Consider the following 24,627-nt stretch of genomic DNA (forward strand, 5'->3'; position numbering starts at 1 on the left):
TAGATGACAGGAAATGAACCCGGGCCTTTTTGCCAGCCAAACACTTGCTCTGCCACTGTTTCATACATGTGGAATTGAAAATATGTACAGGCAGGACTTGATATGCACTGCACATAGATTGGAAATCTGAAGTGTGCGGCTGTTCCTAAAGTGGAGCCAGCTGAGATAAAACATGTGATTGACTTGCACACAAAAATACCCCCCTCCACCCCAAATAACCAAAAGTCCTGGGAGATTCAAGGTACAAGATTTCCTAAAGCATCCTCTGGTCTGATTTAATGGCTCAGGACCACAATACCTCACAGATTGCCTCTTTCCATATGAACCTCCCCAGACCCCAAGACCATCTTCTGAGGCCCTTCTTCGTGTGCCTCCTCCTTGAGAGGTTTGGAGGGTGGCAACACGAGAACGGGGCCTTCTCTGCAATGGCTCCCTGTCTGTGGAATGATCTCCCCAGGGAAGTGCACCTGGCGCCTTCATTACACACCTTTAGGCACCAGGCAAAAACTTTCATTTTTAACCAAGTCTTTGGTTGATCTATTTGACATATACCCTTTTAAAATGTGGCTGTTTTCTGGGGTGTGTGTGTTATTGGGTTGTTGTTTTTATTCTGATTATATACGTTGTGATCTTTTCCATTTTACCTATTGCATGGCTCAACGACCTGGCTGGGAACAACAGGAGAGGAGGATGCAAGGACAGGGTGGGCATTACTTGGCATGGGAGGTGGGCACGCCTGCTATATTCCTCTTGGAACAATGTCATCCTCACCAAGCCACAACCCAGTGGAACCACCTGTGATGGAACCTGGAATGACTTGTAAGATAACCCACCATGCAAGCTGTTTTTATTGAATCACTCGGCTAGAGAGAAATTTCAAATGCATCTTTGCTTCTGTAACATTTCATGCTTAAGAGAGGAAAGCGGAGATTAGAGAAAAAGTAAACCTAATAATTGCGCACATTTGCAGAACAAATTGTTGAAGCTTTTCTCTTATATCTTCTCTTCAACTTCCTTAACTTGGGATGAAACCACTTTGCCATCCACGACCTCTTCGACGATGGTCTTGATCTTCCTGGTTTTGTTTGGATCTAAGTAAAACAAAACAGAAGTTTCACGAACCGTTTCACTTTCACACAACCTGTTTCACGTTTGCCAAGCGTTCAGTTTAGCTCGGGATACTTTAAATGAAAGTGCTTGCTCTGGCAGAGTCAGTAAATGAATCCAAGAGGCGAAACATGCTTGTGGGTGCCACAGGAGCTTGGAAAGACAAAGGCTTCGTCCTCCAGGTGGCAGTAAGCAAAAAAGGAGATGTTTAGTGCAAGGTTGAAGTATTCAGACCAGCGGTTTATGGCATTTCGAAGGGGTGGAGCCAAATTGTCCCCCAAGGAATGCTTTAAGGGCCAGTGGTGGTGGGCAGGCCAGAGGCAAAAGTGGACAGAGCAATGAATGCAAATTTTGCCTTTGTACAGTAGAGACAGTACAGTCTTTGTACAGATGAGAAGACATCTGAAGGCAGCCCTGTTTAGGGAAGCTTTTAATGTTTAATAGGCTATTGTATGGTAGTGTTGTGTTGGAAGCTGCCCAGAGTGGCTGGGAAAACCCAGCCAGATGGGCGGGGTATAAATAATAAATTGTTGTTGTTGTTAGCTAATTCCTGAACACACTGATACCCCCCCCACTTTTTATCCCCCATCCTGACAAGCGAAAGCAACGATCACAGTTAAGGGATTTGCTCCAGCCAGGCCGAAAACCCACCAGAAGGGCATGAAGCAAGGCTGATGAGGGCCAGACAGCCATAGCTGCCCCCTGGGGTTTCCTGCTTCTACTATATACCATTAGCAAACCCATATTCCAGGTGTGGGTCTTTCATAGCTCCAAACAGCTCCACAAATGGGAGGTAACGCTCTCAGTAAGCTTGGGGGACAATCCCCAGGCTTGTAGAAGTACAAAATAACCAGTTTGTCTTATTTATTTATTGCGCATAGTCCCACTCCTTCTGGAGAAAAAGCGATTCAATAATGAAATAAATAATGATATTATATGGGGCTGGGTGGAACTCTCAGAGGGAATATCCAACACCAGCCCAGTAAAGACTGAGCAGGTTTAGTGGCAACCGTCTGCTGAGCTGACTAAATGCCGAGGAGAAAATGGAAAACCTGGGGGTGAGAAAGGGGAATGGAATGGAGTATCCCAGAAAAGGGCATGGCATGGCTGGCTGGCTGGAATCCTGAACTCATTTGCATTGTTATGTATTTTTGGCAGGCCCAAGCTGTGCGACTGCAATCCTAATGTTTGCTCACCGCGAGAGGAATCCACCGACTTGACACTTGCCACGGAAGCACTTTCAAAAGACCTGTGGAGAGATGGTAGAAATTTCAGGCCACATCCTTTTGTCAGAATCGGGCACAGTAAAGACAGAGCAAGCTCAGGGTGCGCCCACACTATATCTTGAAAGCACAATTTGAGGCGCATTCTTCCTCTCAAATAATTTTGGGTTCTGTAGTTTACCCCTCACAGGGTTACAGTTCCCAGAAACCCTTAAAAACCACAACTCCCATAATTCCTAGAGGGAGGAAAATGTGCTTCCAATGTGCTTTATGTAGGTACATTGTATGCTCAGTCTCAGTGTGAGAGAACTGACCCCGCGGTGAGAGAGGTAAATTTGGTGGCCTTCCTACCCAACTTCTCCATCTAGCAGTCGGCGGTAAGTCTCAATCTCCATCTCGAGACGGGCCTTGATATCCAGGAGATGCTGATATTCCACATTTTGCCGCTCCATGTCTGCTCGGACCTGGAAAAGCTGGGATTCCAGGTTTCCAATTTGAAGCTGCATTTGGGCCAGCTGGGCACAGTAGCCTGCTTCAGTTTCTCCTAGAGTGTCTTCAAGAGATTTTTTCTGTATTGAAAGAAAGAGAGGTGCGTTAGCCCAATACACAAGAAATGAAGTGGAAGAAGTAGGTTGTATTTTGTCAGATAGTGGCACCCATATGACTCTTGAATGGAAGACAGAGCAACCCACAGGCCCAATATCTCATGGCTCACAAACCTATGTAACTGTGGCCCAGTTGCCTCCTTTGAAGAGGAAAAAGCCAGGTCTAGGAAGGGAGATCAAGAGGGGAGACAAACAGCTGGAAGGAAATGGTCCCGAACCCCCTTCCCTGCCTGTTCCTCTCTTCTGAAAATACCCACCTCCAAAGCACATGTCTGGAACCCCACAGAAAGGAAAACTTCTTGAAAAGTTGCCTGTAATGTGCTGTTTGGCTCTCAGATAGAGGTGGACCACTCTGTCTTCTCTCTCTTCCTTATTTTTCAGATCTTAAGCTCAGTTTGCTACGTTCCCACACCACATGGCAATTTTGTTTTTCACCCCAAAAAAGCCCTTGTGAAAATTTGTTGACATTTTGCGTGTACTTCCCCCACCCCAATTTATACATTTTTTTGCATGCAATTTGCACATCGTTTCCACAAATATATGCGCTTTAATATGCATGTCCTGCAAGAGATACATTTTGTGCACACAGTTGTGAATATTTGCTTATCTTTTCAGGGAAAGCATGTTAGGCAAACAGGTGTCAATAGGCAAACTGAACCAAATTTCTTCCCCATGCCTTTCCTCAGGTAGTTTGAAAAATGGTAGGACTTCTAGCTGTTGATTTTGGTACTCCTCACTGGCTCATAGAAAGATATCATTCAGTCATGGTCACTCTACCTGTGACTAAGCAACTCTTGCTCCTCTCTAGTCTGTGCCCAGGATTTTGTCGTGACTTCCTGTTTCCCTTTGTTTTTAATTTAATTTTCCCGATTTATACCTGCCTTCTGGTTCAAATCAGCCCCTCCCCACAGCTGGCCTATGTTCAAGTCCCAGTATTCCTCAAACAGGTGCTCTCCAGACATCATGCCTCACCAAACCCAGTAGCTGGAGCTGATGGGAGTTGGAGTCTAAAAAAAATCAAGAGGGCACCAGATTGAAGAAGGCTGATCTACGTTTCGACTGGGGCAGAGGTGAGAACTATTGCCATAATCTTAATGTTAATGCTCTAAGCAGCTTCTGCAGCTACCAGCCCCCTTTTCCGCTTGCTAAACCACAGACTCCAGATCCCCATTGAGACTGGTGCCTGGGTGGATAAAATACTAATCCACCATGCTGTCAGGCTTGAGCCAACACCTCACTTGATGTTTTCCTGCTGGGCCTGGCTTCTGTCGCTGCCAGTGTGAGTCAACTTACCACGAGTTTACTGAATTCACCCATATTTGCAGCCTCTGCCTTCTCTCTTCCGTGCCCCATTGTACTGATTTAAAGGTCACGTCCGCAAAATGTAAACATAAGAGACATTAAAGGCCCCAGTGGGTGGATTCCCATACCATAGCGAGTTGCGACTGCAGCTCGATCTCCAGGCTTTGCAACGTACGTCTCAGGTCCGTGATTTCGCTCTTCCCCGACTGGAGCTGCTCGGTGTTTGTAGAGATCTCTCTCTTCAGCTCTCCGCTCTGAAACATCAAATGCCGGAATGAGGGGAGAAGGACAGGAAGGGCGTAGCTCATCTTGGAGCACTAGTTTTTGCTATTTGACCTGAGCAAATGGTTTTGTTCCCAAGGCGGTCACCTTTTCGTTGAACCAGGCTTCAGCTTCTTTCCGGTGCTGTTCAGCCACTGCCTCATACTGGGCTCTCATGTCATTCAGGAGTTTGGTCAAGTCAATCCCTGGAGCAGCATCCATCTCCACACTGACTTGCCCCCCAACACTGCCCTGGAGTCCTTGGAGCTCCTGCAAAGACCAAATAGAAACAAGCAGTCTTTATTTTATTCATTTGTTCAGCTTAAAAGGTAAAGGGACCCCTGACCATTAGGTCCAGTCATGATCGACTCTGGGGTTGCGGCGCTCATCTCACTTTATTGGCTGAGGGAGCCAGTGTACAGCTTCTGGGTCATGTGGCCAGCATGACTAAGCCGCTTCTGGCAAACCAGAGCAGCGCACAGAAACACTGTTTACCTTCCCGCTGGAGCGGTACCTATTTATCTACTTGCACTTTGACGTGCTTTCAAACTGCTAGGTGGGCAGGAGCAGGGACTGAACAATGGGAGCTCACCCTGTCGCGAGGATTCAAACTGCCTCATACTGTTAAACTTACTATACTTTTTTTTAAAAAAGCAGTTCACCAGCCCTTTTATTAAAACAAACACAAAAGTAGCTCAAAGTGACTTACAGCAACAAATAAATAAAACACGCATCAAAACAAAACAGGAGAGGGAGCCTAAAACTCATTATTTCCAAAGGCAGGACTAATCCATCTGACCCACTGAAGGAGGCCGCAGATAATCAAAAGCGAAGAGCCTGGCAGAAATGAAAAGATTTTGCCTGGCACCCAAAGGTAAGTAATGATGGCACCAGGTGAGCCTCCCTCTGGAGATCATTCCACAAGTGGGGAGCCAACACGGAAAAGGCCTGTTCTTGTGTTGCCACCCTCTGGAGTGCATGCAGGAGACTCCCATGCAGGAGACTCGCCAAGAAGAAAATGGTTTGTGCCTGCTCAGATTCTAGAATAATACACCATTCATGGCAGTGGTTCCTAAACTCCCCCTGCCCTGGACCACTTTTAAATGGTTAAGGGTTTTGGAGGACCAATTCATGATATTTTTGCCTGCCATAGCAGTTAGAATGACTTGTCCTTGATTCTGTATAATTTTTAAACTGAACATTTGAATGTTTCTTTTAATATATATTTGTGTGTGTGTGTGTGTGTGTGTGTGTGTGTGTGTATTACAATAAAAGCAGAAATTAAAAATATAATTAGAACTCAATGTGAGCATTTGATGCAATGGATGTGTCTGTCACTCTGCCTTTCTGGCTGCCAATCCTCTTGGCTCCTTTTAGGTAGCCTTTCCCGGTCACTTCCAGTCCATTCTGCCTCTTAGAATAACAGAGCAGCCACTGAGCCTGCCATTCACAGTGGCTGCTACTGCCACTCACCCCAGACATGTTGAAGAATACCTGGGTGAAACTTTTGAACTGCTCATGGTCCATGGACCACAGTTTGGGAACCCCTCATTTGGGGTTTAAGAAGCTTTCTGATAGGAAGAAGCACTTCACATTCCTTGTGGCATCCAAGTATACCAGAGTTCAACTGTGTTTGCCCCAACACACACTTATTTGACAACGGATCCAACCATTAGCCCTAAAACTGCCTCTAAGGGCAGATCCACAATATACATTTGAAGCATATCCAACACACATTTAAAACATATGGCTCCCCCTAAAGCATTTTGGGAAATGTAGTTTCCCCCCTCACAGAGCTACCCTTTCCAGCACCCTCAATGAACTGTAGAAGTCTTTGTGGGAAGACCTATGTACACTGAAAATGCTTAAATTTATGGTGAGGATCTGCCCTAAAGCAAGGGTTGGAGAACAAGATCCAGCAAGCAGACCTGACTCCGGCTTCCCCTTGAAAAATGAAAACAAACAAACAAACTGAAATAATGTAAGTACAACATGGCCTACCTCCTCATGGTTCTTCTTGAGGTATGCCAGCTCCTCGTTCAGAGTCTCTATCTGCATCTCCAAGTCAGCCCTGGTCAAAGTCAGTTCATCCAGGACTCTGCGGAGGCCATTAATGTCGGCCTCAACACTCTGGCGAAGTGCCACTTCATTCTCGAATCTATGAAGAAATTAGACACAGAGCTCTTTCTGTTAAACAAACGGCATCGTATCAAATGACTAGATGTAGCTGGATCTATGTGATCTGCACCTGACCTTACTACTATTTACAAATGCAAAAGAGTAGGTACAGATCACGTAGCTAAAGAAGATGATAGATTTGGAGCGGGGTGGTGAATATTTCATAAGGAATGGGTGTCTACTTACTTCAGCCTGAAATCATCAGCTGCCAGCCTTGCATTGTCAATTTGAAGAACAACCCGGGCATTTTCGATCGTTGCGCTGATGATCTGGGAAATAAGAAGAATGTTTCTAGAGAACCCAGCTCTGCCCAGATGATAACTTGTTCATTAGTACTGACGTTTCACTAAAGGTAAAGGTAAAGGTACCCCTGCCCATACGGGCCAGTCTTGACAGACTCTGGGGTTGTGCGCCCATCTCACTTAAGAGGCCAGGGGCCAGCGCTGTCCGGAGACACTTCCGGGTCACATGGCCAGTGTGACATCGCTGCTCTGGTGAGCCAGAGCTGCACACGGAAACGCCGTTTACCTTCCCGCTGGTAAGCGGTCCCTATTTATCTACTTGCACCCGGAGGTGCTTTCGAACTGCTAGGTTGGCAGGCGCTGGGACCGAGCAGCGGGAGCGCACCCCGCCGCAGGGATTCGAACCGCCGACCTTTCGATCGGCAAGTCCTAGGCACTGAGGCTTTAACCCACAGCGCCACCTGCGTCCCCTGACGTTTCACTAGTAATTCTAAAATAAATACATGCAGATAAAACGGCACATGGAAATAAAAACATGCCTGCAAAACCACACATAGCAGCTAACTTGGGATGGCAGCCAACTAAGATTCACTCACGGTAGACACACTGAAATTAATGAACATGGCATAGACCCCCTCTGCCCTATACATCTAAAGCAGTGGTTCACAACCTGTGGGTCCCCAGATGTTGTTGGACTACAACTCCCATCATCCCTGAGCTCTGGCCTTGATAGCTAGGGGTGATGGGAGTTGTAGTCCAATAACATCTGGGGACCCACAGGTTGAGAAAGGCTGATCTAAAGCATCATCATACCACTTCAAGCAGCCGTGGATTCCCCCAAAGAATCTTGGGAACTGTAGTTAGTTAAGGGTACTGAGAGAAGTTAGGAGACCCGTCTACCCATCACGGAGCTACAGTTCCCAGAATGACTCAACAATCAATGCCTCTTCGGAGGGCATCATTGGCAGGGGGAGGGGGAAATTGCTCACCTTGTTCCTGAGATCTTCAATGATAGGGTAGTATCTACTGTAATCTCTGCCGGTCCCTAGGCCACCAGCCCCAGGGCCATTTTTCTCGTACCATTCGCGGATCTTGCGTTCCAGTTCAGTGTTGGCTTCTTCCAGCGAACGCACCCTGTCCAGGTAGGCAGCCAGGCGGTCGTTCAGGTTCTGCATAGTTTCCTTTTCAGTACCTGATAGAAGGCTGCTTTCTCCTCCTCCTCCTCCTCCTCCTCCAGACCCAAAGCCACCTCCAAAGCCAGATCCTAACCCTCCACCGTAGCCCCCTCCACCATATCCACCACCTAGTCCTCCACCAAACCCACTGCCTCCTCCATATCCTCCTCCTCCTCCATATCCACCGCCGCTACTGCTACCAAAGTTGAGCAGAGACCCGCCACCAAACCCCCCAAAGCTCCCTGCACTGCTGCTGCTAGACAGCCTAAGAGACCCTCCTCCGTATCCGCTCCGGGAGGAGAACTGGCGAGGCCCCGAGGATGCTCTGATGGAGAGGGCCATGGCTTATTAGAAGGACCTTGCTTGGCAGAACCTGCTGAAGGGCTGGCAGAGCAAAGCAGAACAGCCTTCATGTAGGATTGGGCTTTATATATGGAAACAAAGGGAGTGTTTGATTGCAGAAGTCCACACCTCCTTAGGCAACATACTTTCATCTCTTTGCCCATTTAATTATCTCCTGGCCAAGCTGGATGATGTGTGCAAACCCAAATTGTCTGCTGGTGTGGAAACGCAGCGCCCTCCAGGTATTTGCTCTGCTAACAGGGGCGGATTTGGGTGGAGTGGAGTCAAAACTCCGAAACAATCCATGTGGTGCAGCGCTGGCCGGAAATATCTTCTAACTTACTAAGCCTCCCTCCAGTTTCTAAAATCATTTACCTTCATTTCTTCAGCGTACTTGAATACCTCTCTCCCTATCTATCTATCTATCTATCTATCATCTCTCTCTCTCATGGCTCTGAATAATAATAATAATAATAATAATAATAATAATGCCCCTCCCATCCTTTTTTTCAATGGAGCCCAGGGCAGCTAACACCAGCATGTTAAAATAATACAATTGAAAATAAAATAAAAGCATATTTAAAGCAGTTAAAATATCTGAAAAGATTTTAAAATATAAATCCTTTTGGTTTTAAAATATTATTTTAAAAATATATAAAATTTTGGTTTAAAAATAAGAGCCCATTTAAATTGCATTGCCTGTATATCACTAGATATATGCAACACAGTACAAATATGATGAGTGGATGGATGATGTAAATCAAATTCTCTGCTTGCACTAAAGAAACCAACCAATATGTACTGCATTTTGCTGGTCCTGACAAATCACTATCTTTCTTTTCTTCCCTCCCTGTGTAAATGTGACTGCCTTAATAGACCCTTCCTTTCCCCCCAAGTACAACCCATGCAGCAATTGTGTTGTATTTTGAACGTAATGTTTCGTTTCCTTCCCCTAAATAATAGGAACAGGGGAATCAGGATGGGTGGCGTAAGATGAGTGGATTTAATCCCCTGTAATGGTTGCAATTGCAAATGGTTGCAAATGGGAATGCAGTTTCCCTGTCCCCACGGTGCTATTTGCTACCAATGGGTGGGATAGGGGAGATTTTTATGAGGCCTGCAATGGGGATGAGCATTAACTGCCTACAGGCTGTGATCTTGGTCCTGACCCCCACCCTCTACAGCCATTACTCAGATACAGGAAACCCAGTGATCGTGTCAGAGATGCCATCTTGAGTTTATCACTTTGCAATGGACCCAAGCCCTGCGGCTTATAGGTGTGGTGCATGTTTGTTTTTGACAGGGATTTCTTATGAATGGTATTGGAGCAAGAAGTCAAGAATCTGAAAGAATTATTTCTCTTTTCTTCTTCTTCTTTTTCATAGAATTGGCTAGTGACTCATGCCTGTGAAACCGAGAGTGTTTTTTTTGGCTCTTTTGCACGGATTAAGATCATCAAAGCGGGAAGGGTAGTTTTCCCCCTCTCTCTCTCCAAAGGACGACTTTATATATTTGTATATTATCCTTTGTTGGGAAACAACAACAGAATCTTCCTGTTTTCGGAGGCCTCCATGTTTGCCAAAGGGGATGTGTGTTAGCTGACAGGCAAAGGATTACTTCATGTATCAAAAAGATAAAAAGGAGCTGGGAGGATAATAAGGAAGCAGTGGTATTGTTCGAGGCAGGTGTCAGGGGCAGCTGCCCTGGGTGCAACCCGGACAAGGCAACAGGGGCCTCGCATCCCATCCAATTTTGTGTGGTTAGCCACTATTAAAATGCTGTCAATTTACCTGTTTGCTCGCTTATAGTGTTTCAATCCTATCTTAGCATGGAAAGAAATGCTCAACATAGCTGAAAATCAGCAGGTCAGGACAAACAAATAGCATGCGTAATAAACAATAATAAGAAGAGGATTTGACAAATCGAAGTAGGAAAATGCTGTTGGCTCCCAATACGTTTCCGAGCACAATTAAAAGTGGTGGTGCTGATCTTTAAAGCCCTAAATGGCCTCGGTCCTGTAAACCTGAAGGAGCGTCTCCACCCCATCATCCAACCCGGACACTGAGGTCCAGCGCCAAGGGCCTTCTGCCGGTTCCCTCGCTGTGAGATGTGAGTTTAAATAGCACCCATAAAAATGCATGTATTTCTGAAAAATAACTCACAAAGGTATGATCAAGTTGAGGCAAATTGCTTGCAAAAAACGCACGTGTTAATCAAAACTGCCCGCAACAATGCGGTTACTGAGAGAAACTGACAGTAATATGCTGAATAATTTTCTTGAGGATTTTTTTTAAATGATCGCAGATTGCTGCAGAAATGGGGAGAACTGGATTTAAGATTGAAAAGATGAAAAGCAGAACAGTAATTGAGAGATCATTTCCAATCTCTATCCTGGATAAAATTCCTTGTTTTGCCTAGGGCAGGGACGGGGAACATGTGGCCTGCCTGCTGTTGTTTAATTCCCTCTGCCATCCTTCCTGGCCATTGTGGGCAACGGAGAGGGATGACCGCCTCAGGGACCATATCCCTGGCCTAAGGGAAGTATTCAGTCCCACACAGAGCTGGGTTTAGGATAAAGAAGCTGGATTGGGGAGAGCAGAACCCAGGGTTGCATGAGCAGACTTCCACTTGAAGAATGACTCTTCCTCCTTCCATCTGCAGCCCCCCCAACTCCCCCAGGCTGGGACCCCCCAGAGCAGATTTTTGAGTGCATGCAAAGGGAAAGAAGAAGTCCTGTTGCAAGAGTGGAAGTCTGCTCGCATGGGCAGCACTAGATACAGGCTGGAGTGCTTTAACTCAACCAGTTAAACTGATAATGTTATGTACTGAGTTGAATAGGATCCAAAATGCAGCAGTCTGATTGGTCCTAGAACAATAGGATTCAGAATGCAGCAGTCAGATTGGTCCTTGAACAATGCAGCAGTATGACTGGTCTGCAGGAGCCACCTAATCCTGCTCCAGGTGGAAGTGAATCTGCAACCTGATTGGCCTACAGGAGAATCCAGGAATTAGCCAATCACGTGCAGCCCATTGTGTAAATAATGTATATAAAGCAGATATTTTGGGGAAACTTTCATTCCTCACTACTATGAGCTGAATAAGGAGCATGAAATCCACAATCGACTCTGAGTATATTTCAGATAATAACAAAACATACAGTTGCAGCCTTTTGACATAATGAACACAGACTTTTCTTTTTAATTGGAAGAAACAGTCGATCGATTCTTTAGGAATAGCACATTGTTTCCTTTATCATGGAGTTCCCTTTTTAAAACTATAGAGAAGTATCAGTATTTGAAATTAGGTTATTTTTTTTTGCCTTAACACAAAGAACATAAAATGCGTATTGTTCCGCCACCGGCTACATCTTCTGTTCCCTCTCATCAGTTCTGGATGATACGACTTGCCCATCAACCATCTCTTCAACAACAGTCTTGATTCTCAGGACTTTATTCCTTTCTGGAAAGGGAGATAGAATTATAGAATTGGAAAGAACCGCAAGGGTCATCTAGCGGTGCAAGACTCTTTTGCCCTATGTGGGGTTCAAACCCACGACCCTGAGATTAAGGATCTCATGCTCTACCGAGTTATCCCAGCCCCCCGAAAAATATGTATCAGATGCATGCTTAGAATTCATTGGGTGCTTTAAACGATAATATAACATAACCAGTGGGCAAAAAATTCATGTCTTGCTTGGAAGACCCCCTAATCATTCCGTTTTGGCATTATGGCTAGGGGCCAGGAGGTAGAAATTCTGCAAAGCTCATTATCAGTGAGGCCAGTGTCACCAATGCAAGAATGAGGCCTGACCACAAGACTGGTAAGAACCAGTTCAGGAGGGATCTAATGCTGACAGAGCGGAAAACAAGACCAGATAAGATGCACGGAGGACTTTGCTTGTACAGCAACAAAGCTTGAATTGCACAAGTGTTTTCAATGACTGGTTGGATGGAGAGATGGGGAGGGACTTTCCTGCTGGCTTTTGCAGCAGGATGACTGTTTGAATTCCTAGTGTGGTGGGGGGAAATTGGGCTCTGGCCACTCATGTCGCTGCAGCTTCTCTAGATGGGGCTAGTTTATTTTTTAATAAATAAATAAAATATATATAAAAAATGCTGGGACAGGGCAGGGAAGCGGTAAGGTCAGGGCTGTGTGGGCCTCACCAGCAGGAGCTTCATCTGTTCACCTGGGCAGCCCTGACCTGAACACCGTCCTCTCCTGCCCCAGACACAGTCCAGGTAAGTTGCAGTGCTGCTAGTGACGTGAGAAGGACTTTGCTGTCTGTGCTATGGGATGTAATCCACTGAGAGCAGCCAAGTACAACATTCCTTGTTTTCCTAGAGTGGACATGCAAGGGAATGTTTGATCCAGCCAGTCGAAACTTCCTGTTCCTCCTGGCTTGGAGCATCCTTCCTTGCATGTGACTAATGGGTGGGTGTGACCTTTCCAGACCCGGTAAAAGGACAAGGCATGGTGCCCCTCTCCCTGTTTTCCATCTTCTTTTCATCCTGCGAACTTCCTGGAATGAACTGCTGGCTGCCAGCCAAGCAGTCCCCCAGGTCATCTTCCTTATGGGAGAAACCTGTTAGTATAAGTCTGTAACTTTAAGCCTGAAGCCTGCCTTCAGGGATCACGCTGTGCTCTGCCTGAAAGTTTCATTTTATTGCTTATGAATAAGACTGTGGTGTCTTTATTCTTTTAGGAGGGATTTAAAAGGGGATCTTACCAGGAACATACAATTCAATCCGAGGGAGATTGAATTGCATAATAGTAAGGGGTTCTAATGAGCCATGAGCCTGCAACCAGATTTCTGCTGTGTGTGAGAAGGGGAATGTAAACTTTGCCAAGTAAAGGAACTTGCTAGTGCAAGTTAGGAAGGATATTAATAAACAATATATCATCTCCTGCCACCCTGAACATTCCCATATGTGCCACCCCAATAGTCACTGCCGGCTGAAAGAGATTGTGCTCAGAGTTGACCAATAGGGCCCAAAAGCTAAATTAAAGATGTAATGTACCCAAAACAATGTGAAAAGTGGTTCTGACCACAAGGCAGAACATGCATAAGTCTATATGGGTGCTGCCTAGAATACTTCTTGTATCACTGATGTACATGGTATGGATGGGTGGATTGCTGATGCTGGAAGAGACCTGAAAGCCCTTTTCTGTGCAAGCCAGTTACCTGCTAAGGGGAAGGGTCATATAGCTCAGGGACGGGGCATCTGCTTTGCATTCCAGGTTTCAATCCCCAGCATCTAAGGGAGTTGGGTAGCTGCTGCCAGTCAGTGTAGACAACACTGAGCTTAATAGAACAATGGGGCTGACTTGGTATAAGCTTCCTGTGTTTCTAAAACAATGCTGCAATACCCTCCTGCCAGAATGCAATGGATTTCTGAAAACAAAATCCCAACCAGGCCTCTCTGAAATGCTTTTTTCAGTGGAAACCTTCGACAAATGAGAGAGGGTGTTGACGATTCAGACGCATACCTTTTTCAGCTTCCAGTTCTTCAAGAATAGCCCTGTTTTTTTAATTAAAAAAAGAAATAAATAAAAACAGAATCAGACATAGCGTGTCTTATAAAAACCATAGCATCTTAGAGTTGGAAGGGATCCTGAGGGTCATCTAATCCAACCTCCTGCAATGCAGGGATCTCAGCTAAAGCATCCTTGACAGATGGCCATTTGGTCTCTGCTTAAAAACCTCCAAGGAAGGAGAGTCCACCACCTCTCTTGGGAGTCTGTTCCACTGCTGAAGAAAGTTTTCCCCCCCTGAATGTTTAGTCAGAATCTCCTTTCTTGCAGCTTGAAGCCATTAGTTCGAGTCCTACCCTCCAGAGCAGGAGAAAACAAGCAGGCTCCTTTCTCCATGTGACAGCCCTTTAGATATTTGAAGATGGCTATCATCTCAGCCTCCTCTTTTCCAAGCTAAACATACCCAGCTCCTTCAAGCGCTTCTCATAAGGCTTAGTTTCCAGACCCATGATCATCTTTACTTTATCAGGTTTGCTTTTTTAAAAGAGTTTCATCATTTGCTTATTGCATTTGGGTTCTTCATTTCTGTCAGGGCTTCATATCAGCTAGGTCCCATGTCTGCAAGTGTAATGTAACTTCACTTCCCTCCCTCCTCTGCCTGCATCAGCTGAAGATTTGAAACCCCAGAGCAGATGGGTTTGTGTGTGAGAGAGGCATAAGGGAAGGGGAAGTTCTGTTGCATGATTGAAAGCCATCCCACTTGCACAATGACTCCACTGAATACAGCCCATTGCTTCCTAGGCAAACAACAAGAGATAGCATCTCTTTAGCAGCCTGACATCTGCGTGGGCAAACTTCCTATACGACCTCTACATGCTCAGTGTATTGTTTTGCAGACCGGACATTTTAAAGCTCTCCTCCTCCTCTCTGCTCATTGCTTATACCATCTCTCCTTTGGGGAAGGTTCTCAGGCAGGGTGGAAGGAGAAAGAACTTGACCATGTGAAGACCACCTGGTGGAAACCCTTACACATATGCTTTTCAATTGTAAACTATATGCTGATCTCAGCCAGCAATTTCCAGATCAACTCTGTATCCCCAAATGGAAACCAGAGTCAGAGGTCATACATTTTCTATTACTGGGGAATGATCAGGAGATCACCAGGTTAGTGGCTAAATACTGTATCTCTATTTGGTTTTTTGCCGTCGAAATACACTGCAGACGTCTGATCTCCCTGGAGACCAAAAGACGTGACGATAGACTGCTCTGCCTCCTTTTTTTTTAGCAAATGTTTTGTGCCACTGTGGAAGTGGTAATTCTGTATTGATTTGTTTTGGATGTTGTATGTGATGCCCATAAAGGCTTTACGATACGATACGATTATGCCATCTGCTATACCAGAGTCACTCTGCTCTGTTTTCCTCCACATCCCATAACATGCGGTCTGCTGACCCGCACCACGTAAGCACCTTTGGACCAAATCCCTCACCTGCTGTCTTCCCCTTCCAGCAGGCGGCGATATGTGGCAATCTCTGCCTCTAGCTTGACCTTGATGTCCAAGAGGCTGCTGTACTCCTGGGTCTGGCGCTCCATGTCATTCCGCAGCTGCATCAGCTGGGCCTCGATGTTCCCAATGGAAGCCTGTATCTGGGCCAACATGGCTCCGTAACGTGCTTCGGTTTCTGCCAGGATATTCTCCTGATCCGCTTTCTAGAAGAAGAGAGCAGATGTTCAGTTCAAGAGGATGTTCCCTAGCCTAGAATGTCAAGTGACCCAAAGCCTGTGGCAGTGGTCAGCTGATTGCCAGCGTTTGCATAGCTCTGAGGGGCAGGAACCCAAATAGTCGTGCAATGAACCGAAAGCAGTAAATGTATTGCTGCACTCGAACTTTACCAAGTTAAGCTGGGATTGGAGTTCAATCTCCGTGGTCTGAAGTGTACGTCTCCGGTCTGTGACCTCATTTCTATGGCCCTCAAGTTGTTGCGTAGTGGTGGTCACCTCTATATTCCATTCCTCAACCTAAAATACAAAGATGGAGAGAGAGAAATCCAACGGCGAGAAATCAGATGTTATTGTTGTTGGGGTGATTAACAGTGTAGCTGAATACACTAATTAATTTCAACCTTGGATGGAAGCCCAGAGCCTATTAGAACAACAATCAGCAGAAAAAGGAGGAGGCTTCGAAGGAGGACTGTGCTTCAAAATATTAAGACTGAGAACAATGAGGAAAAAGCCCCATGCATGGTGATAGAAATAAGAAATGGTCAAATAAAACAAGATAGACAGTTCTACCAGTGACTGACTGATCGAGAGAGGAGATTGTCAATATCAGGATTGGAAAATTGTGAAGTAATAAATAGGATAGCAGAAAGAGAAAGGATGGACATTTATCTCTTGAAATCCAGAACGCTGGAAGTTCCATTGACATTAATTAATTTGGATTATATAATTGGCTATATTGTTTTTTGTTTTTGAATGTGGAAAGATTTGGTTTGATTTGTTATTAATATGAATGTTTTTTTAATTGGAAAATGAATATCTATATCTATCTATCATCTATCATCTATCTATCTATCTATCTATCTATCTATCTATCTATCTATCATCTATCTATCTATCTATCTATCTATCTATCTATCTATCTATCATCTATCTATCTATCTATCATCTATCTATCTATAAACAGTGTAGCTGAATAGACTAAAATACACTGTTGAATGACAAAGGATGTGCCCCATAGCTGTAGTATATTTTTTGTTATTTAAAAAAGAATTGCATATATATTTGTGTGTGCATGTATATGTGTATATGTAGCAGGCGGAATATCAAGAGGGGCATTCTCTCACACAGAGAGGGAAATGCCTCCTTTAAGATCAAACCTGTTATAATGTGTACATGCCTTTGCTGGTTTTTGGAAGGCTCTCTTAGCCTGAATTTGCAGAATGGAAAAATTACAGTGATTGTCTGATCATAAGTAAGTCCTATTGGGGATGCAGGAACAGGATTGCAGACTTAACGTCCTATTTCATCACAGTGTTTTGTGAATAAACAAAATGGAGCATGTCAAGTAGTTTTCACAGTTAAAATGCCATGTGAATGGTTATTAGTCATAATAACAAACTTTAGTCATAACAACCATCATGAAAACATCACCTGTTTATCAAAACGGTCTTTAGCCTCTTGACGATTCTTTTCAGCCATGACTTCATACTGCTGGCGCATGTTGTCCATAATCTGGCCCAGATTAATGCCTGGAGCAGCATCCACCTCGACTGACACGGTGCCACCCAGCTGCTTCTGCAATCTTGCCTTTTCCTGCAAAAGACCAGTGATCATGATTATTCCGTGCTAGTTAATGTTGAAACCAGCATCAAGTTCAAGGAATAGGGTTCTTTTTGGCTTTCCATATTCTACTTATGGACGCGGGTGGCACTGTGGTCTAAACCACAGAGTTTGCCAATCAGAAGGTCGATGGTTCGAATCCCCACGACGGGGTGAGCTCCCATTGCTCGGTCCCAGCTCCTGCCCACCTAGCAGTTCCAAAGCATGCCAGTGCAAGTAGATAAATAGGTACCGCTCCAGCGGGAAGGTAAACAGCATTTCGGTGTGCTGCTCTAGTTTCATCAGAAGCGGCTTAGTCATGGTGGCCACATGACCTGGAAGTTGTACACCGGCTCCTTCGGCTTATAGAGCGAGGTGAGCGCTACAACCCCAGAGTCGGTCACGACTGGACCTAACGGTTAGAGGTACCTTTACCTTTATTCTACTTAAGTGCCCTTATATATGAGTTTTACGAGTCAACCGAATGAGATTGCTCCTCATCTGTGTAGTCACAGGCTTTCAAGATCTGGCTACTGCTTAATAATGCGGTCCGAGGGACGTAGGAAGGCATTATTTTCTGTTCTGTATCTGCTGCATGATGCACTGTTTCCATTACCCTGCAGTTCGGCTTCCACCCAAATCTTGTTGTTCACTTCGCTGTCTGCTCTGGTGAAATCATGCAATTTAGTAATTTAAGTAATTTGTTCCCATTGTGTCTTCTCTGACATCTCTGCTAGATCTTCCCTCGAACTCTTTGGCCCTACTGGCAGGCCCATCTGAATATATTTTTCTGCCTAAGATGGTTTCCTCCTTGCACTCCATCTCCAAAAGCTTACCAAACTGAAGAATTGAATCTGCTGCACCAGAGCATAGCAGATCAGGTTTGGGTGTGTATGCACAAGAACACCTAGCTCTGCCATCCGACATCTTGCTACCCACCAGTATCTGTCACCTGAGGCAAATGCTTCACTGTGCCTATTGGCAGAGATGGTCCTGTGGACACCTGAAGCTGAGAAAATCCACAACTCTTTGGCTTAATGGGATGTTTGCTTACCTCGTCGTGATTTTTCTTGAGGTAAGCCAGTTCTTCCTTCAGACCTTCGACCTGATGCTCAAGATCAGACTTAGTCAGGGTCAAGTCATCGATGAGTCTGGCTAACCCTGCTGTGTCATTTTCCACACTTTGTCTGAGACCCAGCTCATTCTCGTATCTGTTTGATGTTCAAAAAGACATGTCAGCTTCCTTCTTAGCAAACTGGACCAATTCCCCAGCAGTTCTTAATTTCATTGGCCAATACAACTGCAATGGACCTCTTTATGATAGCTGAATCCTGAATCCTGGGTTGGTTGGTTTTTTAAATATTCTTGGGTAGATGCTTACCAACAATTGCTACAGTGATTATGGTAATCTCTAGGGTTGTCATATGTCTGTTTTTTCCTGGACATATCTGAGTTTCCAAAGCCAAAGTGACCATCCAGGGGGAATTTTCAATAATCGGCAAAATGTCCAGGTTTTTGTAAACAGAACCAGGAAGTGTTACTTATGGGTGATTTCCCCCCAAAATTCAACAACTTTTTGGGCATTTTTCCAAAAAGAAAAGCTCAACACTCTTTTGTGCCCGGATTTTTACTTCTTGAAATATGGCAATCCTATCTCAGCCTAGTCTACCACACAGGGTTTTTGAGATTAAATGAAGAAGGGGAAAACCATGTACTGCACCTTGAACTACTTAGAGGAAAAAGTGGCATATAAATGCAAGCAATGAATGAATGAATGAATAAATGAATGTAGACTGCATAAAATCTTCACAGATTTTACAATTCTCACTCCTGCCCCCTGTGGAACTGGAAAGACATTCCCATAGTTCCTGCTTTTCCTTTGAGAAGCCCACAGCATTGTGTGTAAGAGAGAATAATTGGTAATGAAATATTACTGTGCATGTTAATGGATTGCCATAATGTATTCATTGGTTTTTAACCTACGTACTTCACACGGAAATCATCGGCTGCCAGCTTGGTATTGTCAATCGCCAATACAATCTGGGTGTTGGCCAATCGTTCTGCGATAATCTGGAGGGAACAACAGAAAGTGAGGGGTTAGTCATGCAGCAAACCAACTCAGAAACTTAAAAGAGTTACCACCTCCAGGCAACGGAAGTTAGAACTGAAGGTCAGTGAAAGGCAAGAGACAGCAATATAATGAGAAACAAAGGCCCAAAGAAGAAGATCAGTGGAGAACTTTAAAAGGATGTTCTAATGAAGAACATGGGCCCTACCACTAGGCAGAGAGATGGCCAGCATGACACAGCATGGACTGTTCTACTGTATCGCCTGATTTCCTTTCATTAGGGGAATTGCTTTGGCTCAGTGGTAAAGGTAAAAGGTAAGGTGAAGGACCCCGGACGCTTAAGTCCAGTCAAAGTCGACTACGGGGTTGTGGCGCTCATCTTGCTTTCAGGCCGAGGGAGCTGGCGTTTGTCCACAGACAGCTTTCCGGGTCATGTGGCTGGCATGACTAAACCACTTCTAGCACAACGGGACACCGTGAAAGAAACCAGAGCGCATGGAAACACCGTTTACCTTCCCGCCGCAGCAGTACCTATTTATCTACTTGCACTGCCATGCTTTCAAACTGCTAGGTTGGCAGAAGCTGGGACAGAGCAACGGGAACTCACTCCATTGTGGGGATTCGAACTGCTAACCTTCTGATGAGCAAGCCCAAGAGACTCAGTGGTTTAGACCACAGCGCCACCCATATCCCTAAGGCTGAATGGTAGAGCACATGCTTAACGTGCCAAAAGCTGCAGCTTCAATACCCAGCATCTCAAGGTAGGGCTAAGAGACCCAGGAGTGCTTCTAACAGTCAGCTGCTTTTCCAATAGTCTGACTCAATATAAGGCAGCTTCCCAGTGCTATTTTTCTAGAAAAAGAGGTGCCAGTACTCATCATGAACACCTCTCTAATCTCTTACAATGGCAATGGCACCCACCTGAGAGGTGCCGGAACTGAGTTCCTGTGAGTTTCCTCCTGAAAAAGAGCCCTGCAGCTTGCTAAATTCCTACGTTCCCCCCTGGGTGGATTAGCTGCAGTTCTAAAGCAAATTTGGTCTTACATTTCCCAATAATCTCGAAAAGAATTCCCACCCTGCTCAAATGGGAGCACATAATGCTGGGGGCAGCTTCTCATGGAAATCTTCTCAAAATTCCAAGTGCCTGCATGTAAGTTTTGCTTGGTCGCAGTGTTTGTTTGCTCTTGAAAACCACACAGTGAAAATTCTCCCTTCTCCCTACTTCCATACATGGCACCTCCCAAGTCTCAATCGACCACGTATTTACTTTTCTGTGGGTGCAACTTTATGGCAGAGATTAGATTAGGTACAAAACGGTGAGGAAAGAGGGTGGGGTGAATGATTTAAATGGCACGCTCGTAAGGCCATTCTCATCAGCATTTGGGATTTTATAACAGGTTTTAATTGACTCATGGAAGGGTGTGGGAAGAGTAAATAGGGAAGTGCACCCCCCTCCCCGACATGGGAGTAGTAGTAGTAAGTTTAGTGAATAACATGCGAAAACAGAGGATTCCTTCTCAAGGAGCTTTGATATTTTCTGACAGGCAGACATTTTGATCTGATTATGGGACAGTTCTGCTTTTTCACTAGAGTCTCTTAACACGGCCAAGGCACTTTCTCAATGAAATAAAAATGGTGGGTCGAATTAATCTAAGGCAGACACAGAGCAGACCCACTAAAATCAGCAGACATGACCAATGTAAGTTCATTGATTTCAGTCGGTCTGCTCTGACTACGACTTGGCTAGATACAAAGTTGTGGTTCCATGCCCCAGATAACACAGTGCTATTTGATCCCAGTTGTGCTCATTGCTCAAACAATTGTTTAAGAACAAAAGTCAAATATGCCTCTGTAGAAGGACTGTTCTATTTTAGTGTTCCGCTTAGTTGTATACATAAAAAAGAAGCATTGCATTGTTGGGGAGCCTCCTAAGTTATTCACTGTATGGGGAAATGTGCAGGGCATGACTGAAGGCCACTTTGCCACACCTCCAGGCTGATGGGCAGGATGACCATGATGGATGGATGACCTTTGCATGTGGTGACCAATGACATGAGTCCATAGAGATCATAGATCATAGAATCATAGAGTTGTATGGGACCCTGAGGATCGTCTGGTCCAACCCCCTGCAATGCAGGAATATGCAACTGTCCCATACGGGGATCGAACCAGCAGTCTTGGCGTTATCAGCACCACACTCTAACCAAGTGTGCTATCTAGTTCACATTGTGTAATGAGGTCATAGCTCACCCACTTGGTCAGAGCCAGGGCAGCACATATCCTCAAGCAGTGCACTGCCAGCAAAAGGAGATTCAGGAGAGCCATAACTGTGAGAAAATCAGCACAAGCTGCTCTGAGTTAAAATAACTTTTTGGCTTGATTGATATACACGTGTAAGGAAATGGCACACTGTCTACCCTTCACAGGCTCATACCGTTACCCAGTCAATGGCTTAGAATTTGAACAACTTCTTACCTTGTTCTGGAGGTCCTCAATGGTTTTGAAATACATGCTGTAGTCTTGCTTAGCAACAGGGGAGCACTTCTCATACCACTCACGGATCTGCATTTCAAGCTGAGCATTGCTTTTTTCCAAGGAGCGCACCTTTTCCAGATACACAGCCAAGCGGTCGTTCAAATTCTGCATTGTCGCCTTCCCATTGCCAGCAAGCAGCAGGTCGCTGGTGGAAGCACCAAGCTGAAAGCCACCACCCAAGCCACCATAGCTGGTGCCGGTGGAGATGCGGGTGCCATACCCACCAGCTCCTCCATGGACACTGGGCGCTCGGTATGTTTTGACGGACGACGATTTGTAGATTGAGCCAGCTAGGCTTGGTCGAGAAGACTGAACTGAGGAAAAGCCAGAGAAAGCCATTGATTCTTCTTCTTCTTCTTCTTCTTCTTCTTCTTCTTCTTCTTCTTCTTCTTCTTCTTCTTCTTCTTCTTCTTCTTCTTCTTCTTCTTCTTCTTCAGCTAAGGAACTACCAGCTTCAGAGACTCTATTGTAGGAAATGATTGGTGGGGCAAACTTGTTAGACCTTTATACTTGGTGTAAAAGAAAGAGGCTTGACCATGTCAAACTCCACCTCTGCTGATAAGCCTGTTAAGGTGGCATTGACATTCTCAACATTTTGCCCCAACCCATCATTGGGCAATAAAAGAGACATTTACCACTAACAATCCAATGTTTAATCAACAATTCACCTACACTTCAGTCCAAAGTCTGCAGGGATCCGGGTTTCTTTGTGATTATGTTGGAGCAGAGATACACCCTTCTGAATGATTTATTGCACCATCTCACTCTATAGGCAGCCATAGTCCTGTAAAATGTGCCCCTTTTCCTCTGGATAAACTAACAAAAGGGAAGCGTTAATGTGTGGGAGGGCTGGAAGCTACTCTCTATGGAGGGAAAAGGTAGCTGGAACATGATGAATTCCTGCCTGAATCCACCCTTGCTTTGTGGGTCAGTGCTTCTGGCTGCTAACCAGAAAGTTGGTGGCTTGAGCCCACCCAGGGACAGCTGTGGGCAGGATTCCTGCATTTTCAAGGGTTGGACTAGATGACCCTCAAGATCCCTTCTGACTCTATGATTCTATGATTTCACAGGAATAAGCAAATTTCTCTGCTCTATTTGCAGGGATGTGACGCGGGTGGTGCTGTGGGTTAAATCACAAAGCCTAGTACTTGGCGATCAGAAGGTTGGCGGTTTGAATCCCCGCGACGGGGTGAGCTCCCGCTGCTCGGTCCTTGCTCCTGCCAACCTAGCAGTTCGAAAGCACGTCAAAGTGCAAGTAGATAAATAGGTACCACTCCGGCGGGAAGGTAAACGGCGTTTCTGTGTGCTGCTCTGGTTCGCCAGAAGCGGCTTAGTCATGCTGGCCACATGACCCAGAAGCTGTATGCTGGCTCCCTTGGCCAATAAAGCGAGATGAGCGCCGTGACCCCAGAATTGTCTGTGACTGGACCTAACAGTCAGGGGTCCCTTTACCTTTACCTATTTGCAGGGAAGGCAGGCAGGCAGGCAGGCAGGCAGGCACACAGGGTGTAAATACTATCAACAAGCAGAATTCGACCTCACAGTGGTTTTAGCAATGGGCATGTTCATGAGGGTGAAACCCAGTTTCTTGTTTCCCACACGCTTCTGCTTGGTCACACTGAGAACAGGATGCTGGACTCGATGAGCCACTGGCAGGATCCAGCAGGGCTCCTCTTACTTTCTCAGTGGATCATGACTCCACCAAATATGAATGCAGATGAAACTGAGCAGTGATTTTTTTATGGTAGGCCAGCCTTGCAATTAAGCACTTGCCTGGTAGCCAAAGGTGACAAGGAATTCCATGCAGGCAAGTGAGTAGGCTGATGCAGAAAGGGAGGAGCACTCTGTCCCAACATAGAAACCAAGTCGGCTGCAGGAGTTGGGAAGCCTCGTCACTCTGCACTCTGCACTCATCATATAAATGCAGCAAATCACTAGTGGTGGAGATAGAGCTCTTTGCCCCTCCACTGCCAGCCCCCAGCAGGTTAGCCAGGTTTTAAGTGCCCCCCCTCCCGGTTTATAATCTTTGCAAGTTTATTATTTGCAATGCTAATATAATCCCCAGTTTGCCTTGCAGTCTGTGGCCTGCCTCAGTGCTCCTGTCCTCTGGAGGCATTGGCAGGCTTGCACTTTAATCCTCTATTTCAGGGTTCACCAGCATGGTGTCTGTTGGTGCCAGTTTGCCCACCAGGACCTCCTGTGGTGTTGGTGAAAGGTTTCAGTAAAAGTTACTTCAGAAATCCACAGTGCATGAAAATCCCGCTTGTACTACATCCTCTTAAACGTATTTTATTGGGTGCCTTCTTTTATTGCCTTCCTTGTGTTCTGAACTGAGGAGAGGTGCAAAGAGCGTCTGTCTGCGAATGCATTGGTGGCTAATGTGAGGGATAAGACAGCATGGCTGCACTATCTTGTGGTCCCCTGTCTCTTTCTGCTCTGTTAGATGCAGCAGCCATTTTGTGTCGTGCCACATTCCCGGGGCAGCCATTTTGTGATTGGTGCCAATGGAGCAGTCTCAAAATTCCAAAAAGATTCAAGACCCTTGCTCTAGTTTCTGCTTGGATTTGGATTTGGCCCACCATGGTCCTTTAGACTATGCTGCTGGCCTGCCATCCTTTGCCCCTAACCCCACAACCATGTGCAATATTGCCTCTATTTTCATCTGTGAAATATTGGACATCAATGGAGGCAGAAGTGCCGTCTTCTGAAGCACATTGTTCTAACATTGCTCTGAGCCCAGCTCCAGCAATTCAAGGCCTCAAAAAGATTGAGAGGGACCACAGTGCCTTAGCCCCC

The 24,627-nt window shown here is 45.5% G+C and overlaps 2 protein-coding genes across 2 annotated transcripts; both read right to left on the reverse strand.

Annotated features, from left to right (window-relative positions):
* Positions 1-824: 824 nt before the first annotated feature.
* LOC309355463 (keratin, type I cytoskeletal 12-like) lies at positions 825-8,664 on the reverse strand. Its single transcript, XM_081886364.1, has 8 exons — positions 7,908-8,664; positions 6,863-6,945; positions 6,500-6,656; positions 4,607-4,768; positions 4,366-4,491; positions 2,682-2,899; positions 2,304-2,356; positions 825-1,091 (listed from the first exon to the last, which is right to left on the reverse strand). The coding sequence occupies exons 1-8, from the start codon at positions 8,433-8,435 to the stop codon at positions 994-996; spliced, it is 1,425 nt and encodes a 474-aa protein (XP_081742490.1). The 5' UTR covers positions 8,436-8,664; the 3' UTR covers positions 825-993.
* A 2,938-nt stretch (positions 8,665-11,602) lies between these two features.
* Positions 11,603-22,308, reverse strand: LOC309355574 (keratin, type I cytoskeletal 19-like). Its single transcript, XM_081886531.1, has 8 exons — positions 21,772-22,308; positions 19,216-19,298; positions 18,283-18,439; positions 17,061-17,222; positions 15,801-15,926; positions 15,397-15,617; positions 13,923-13,954; positions 11,603-11,894 (listed from the first exon to the last, which is right to left on the reverse strand). The coding sequence occupies exons 1-8, from the start codon at positions 22,168-22,170 to the stop codon at positions 11,797-11,799; spliced, it is 1,278 nt and encodes a 425-aa protein (XP_081742657.1). The 5' UTR covers positions 22,171-22,308; the 3' UTR covers positions 11,603-11,796.
* Between the last annotated feature and the right edge of the window lie 2,319 nt (positions 22,309-24,627).

This window comes from Podarcis melisellensis (assembly GCF_964234715.1).
Source record: "Podarcis melisellensis genome assembly, chromosome: 13".
NCBI lineage: Eukaryota > Metazoa > Chordata > Lepidosauria > Squamata > Lacertidae > Podarcis > Podarcis melisellensis.

Bases quoted from the DNA above. Each gene is read 5' to 3' on its own strand.
- LOC309355463 (XM_081886364.1), bottom strand. From the start codon at position 8,435: ATGGCCCTCTCCATCAGAGCATCCTCGGGGCCTCGCCAGTTCTCCTCC. The intron at 6,946-7,907 runs GTGAGCAATTTC...CTTATTTCCCAG, and splicing joins TTGAAGATCTCAGGAACAAG to ATCATCAGCGCAACGATCGA. The intron at 1,092-2,303 runs GTGAGCAAACAT...TGTTTTACTTAG, and splicing joins GTCGGTGGATTCCTCTCGCG to ATCCAAACAAAACCAGGAAG.
- LOC309355574 (XM_081886531.1), bottom strand. From the start codon at position 22,170: ATGGCTTTCTCTGGCTTTTCCTCAGTTCAGTCTTCTCGACCAAGCCTA. The intron at 19,299-21,771 runs GTAAGAAGTTGT...TGTTCCCTCCAG, and splicing joins TTGAGGACCTCCAGAACAAG to ATTATCGCAGAACGATTGGC. The intron at 15,618-15,800 runs GTAAAGTTCGAG...CTCTTCTTCTAG, and splicing joins TCCAATCCCAGCTTAACTTG to AAAGCGGATCAGGAGAATAT.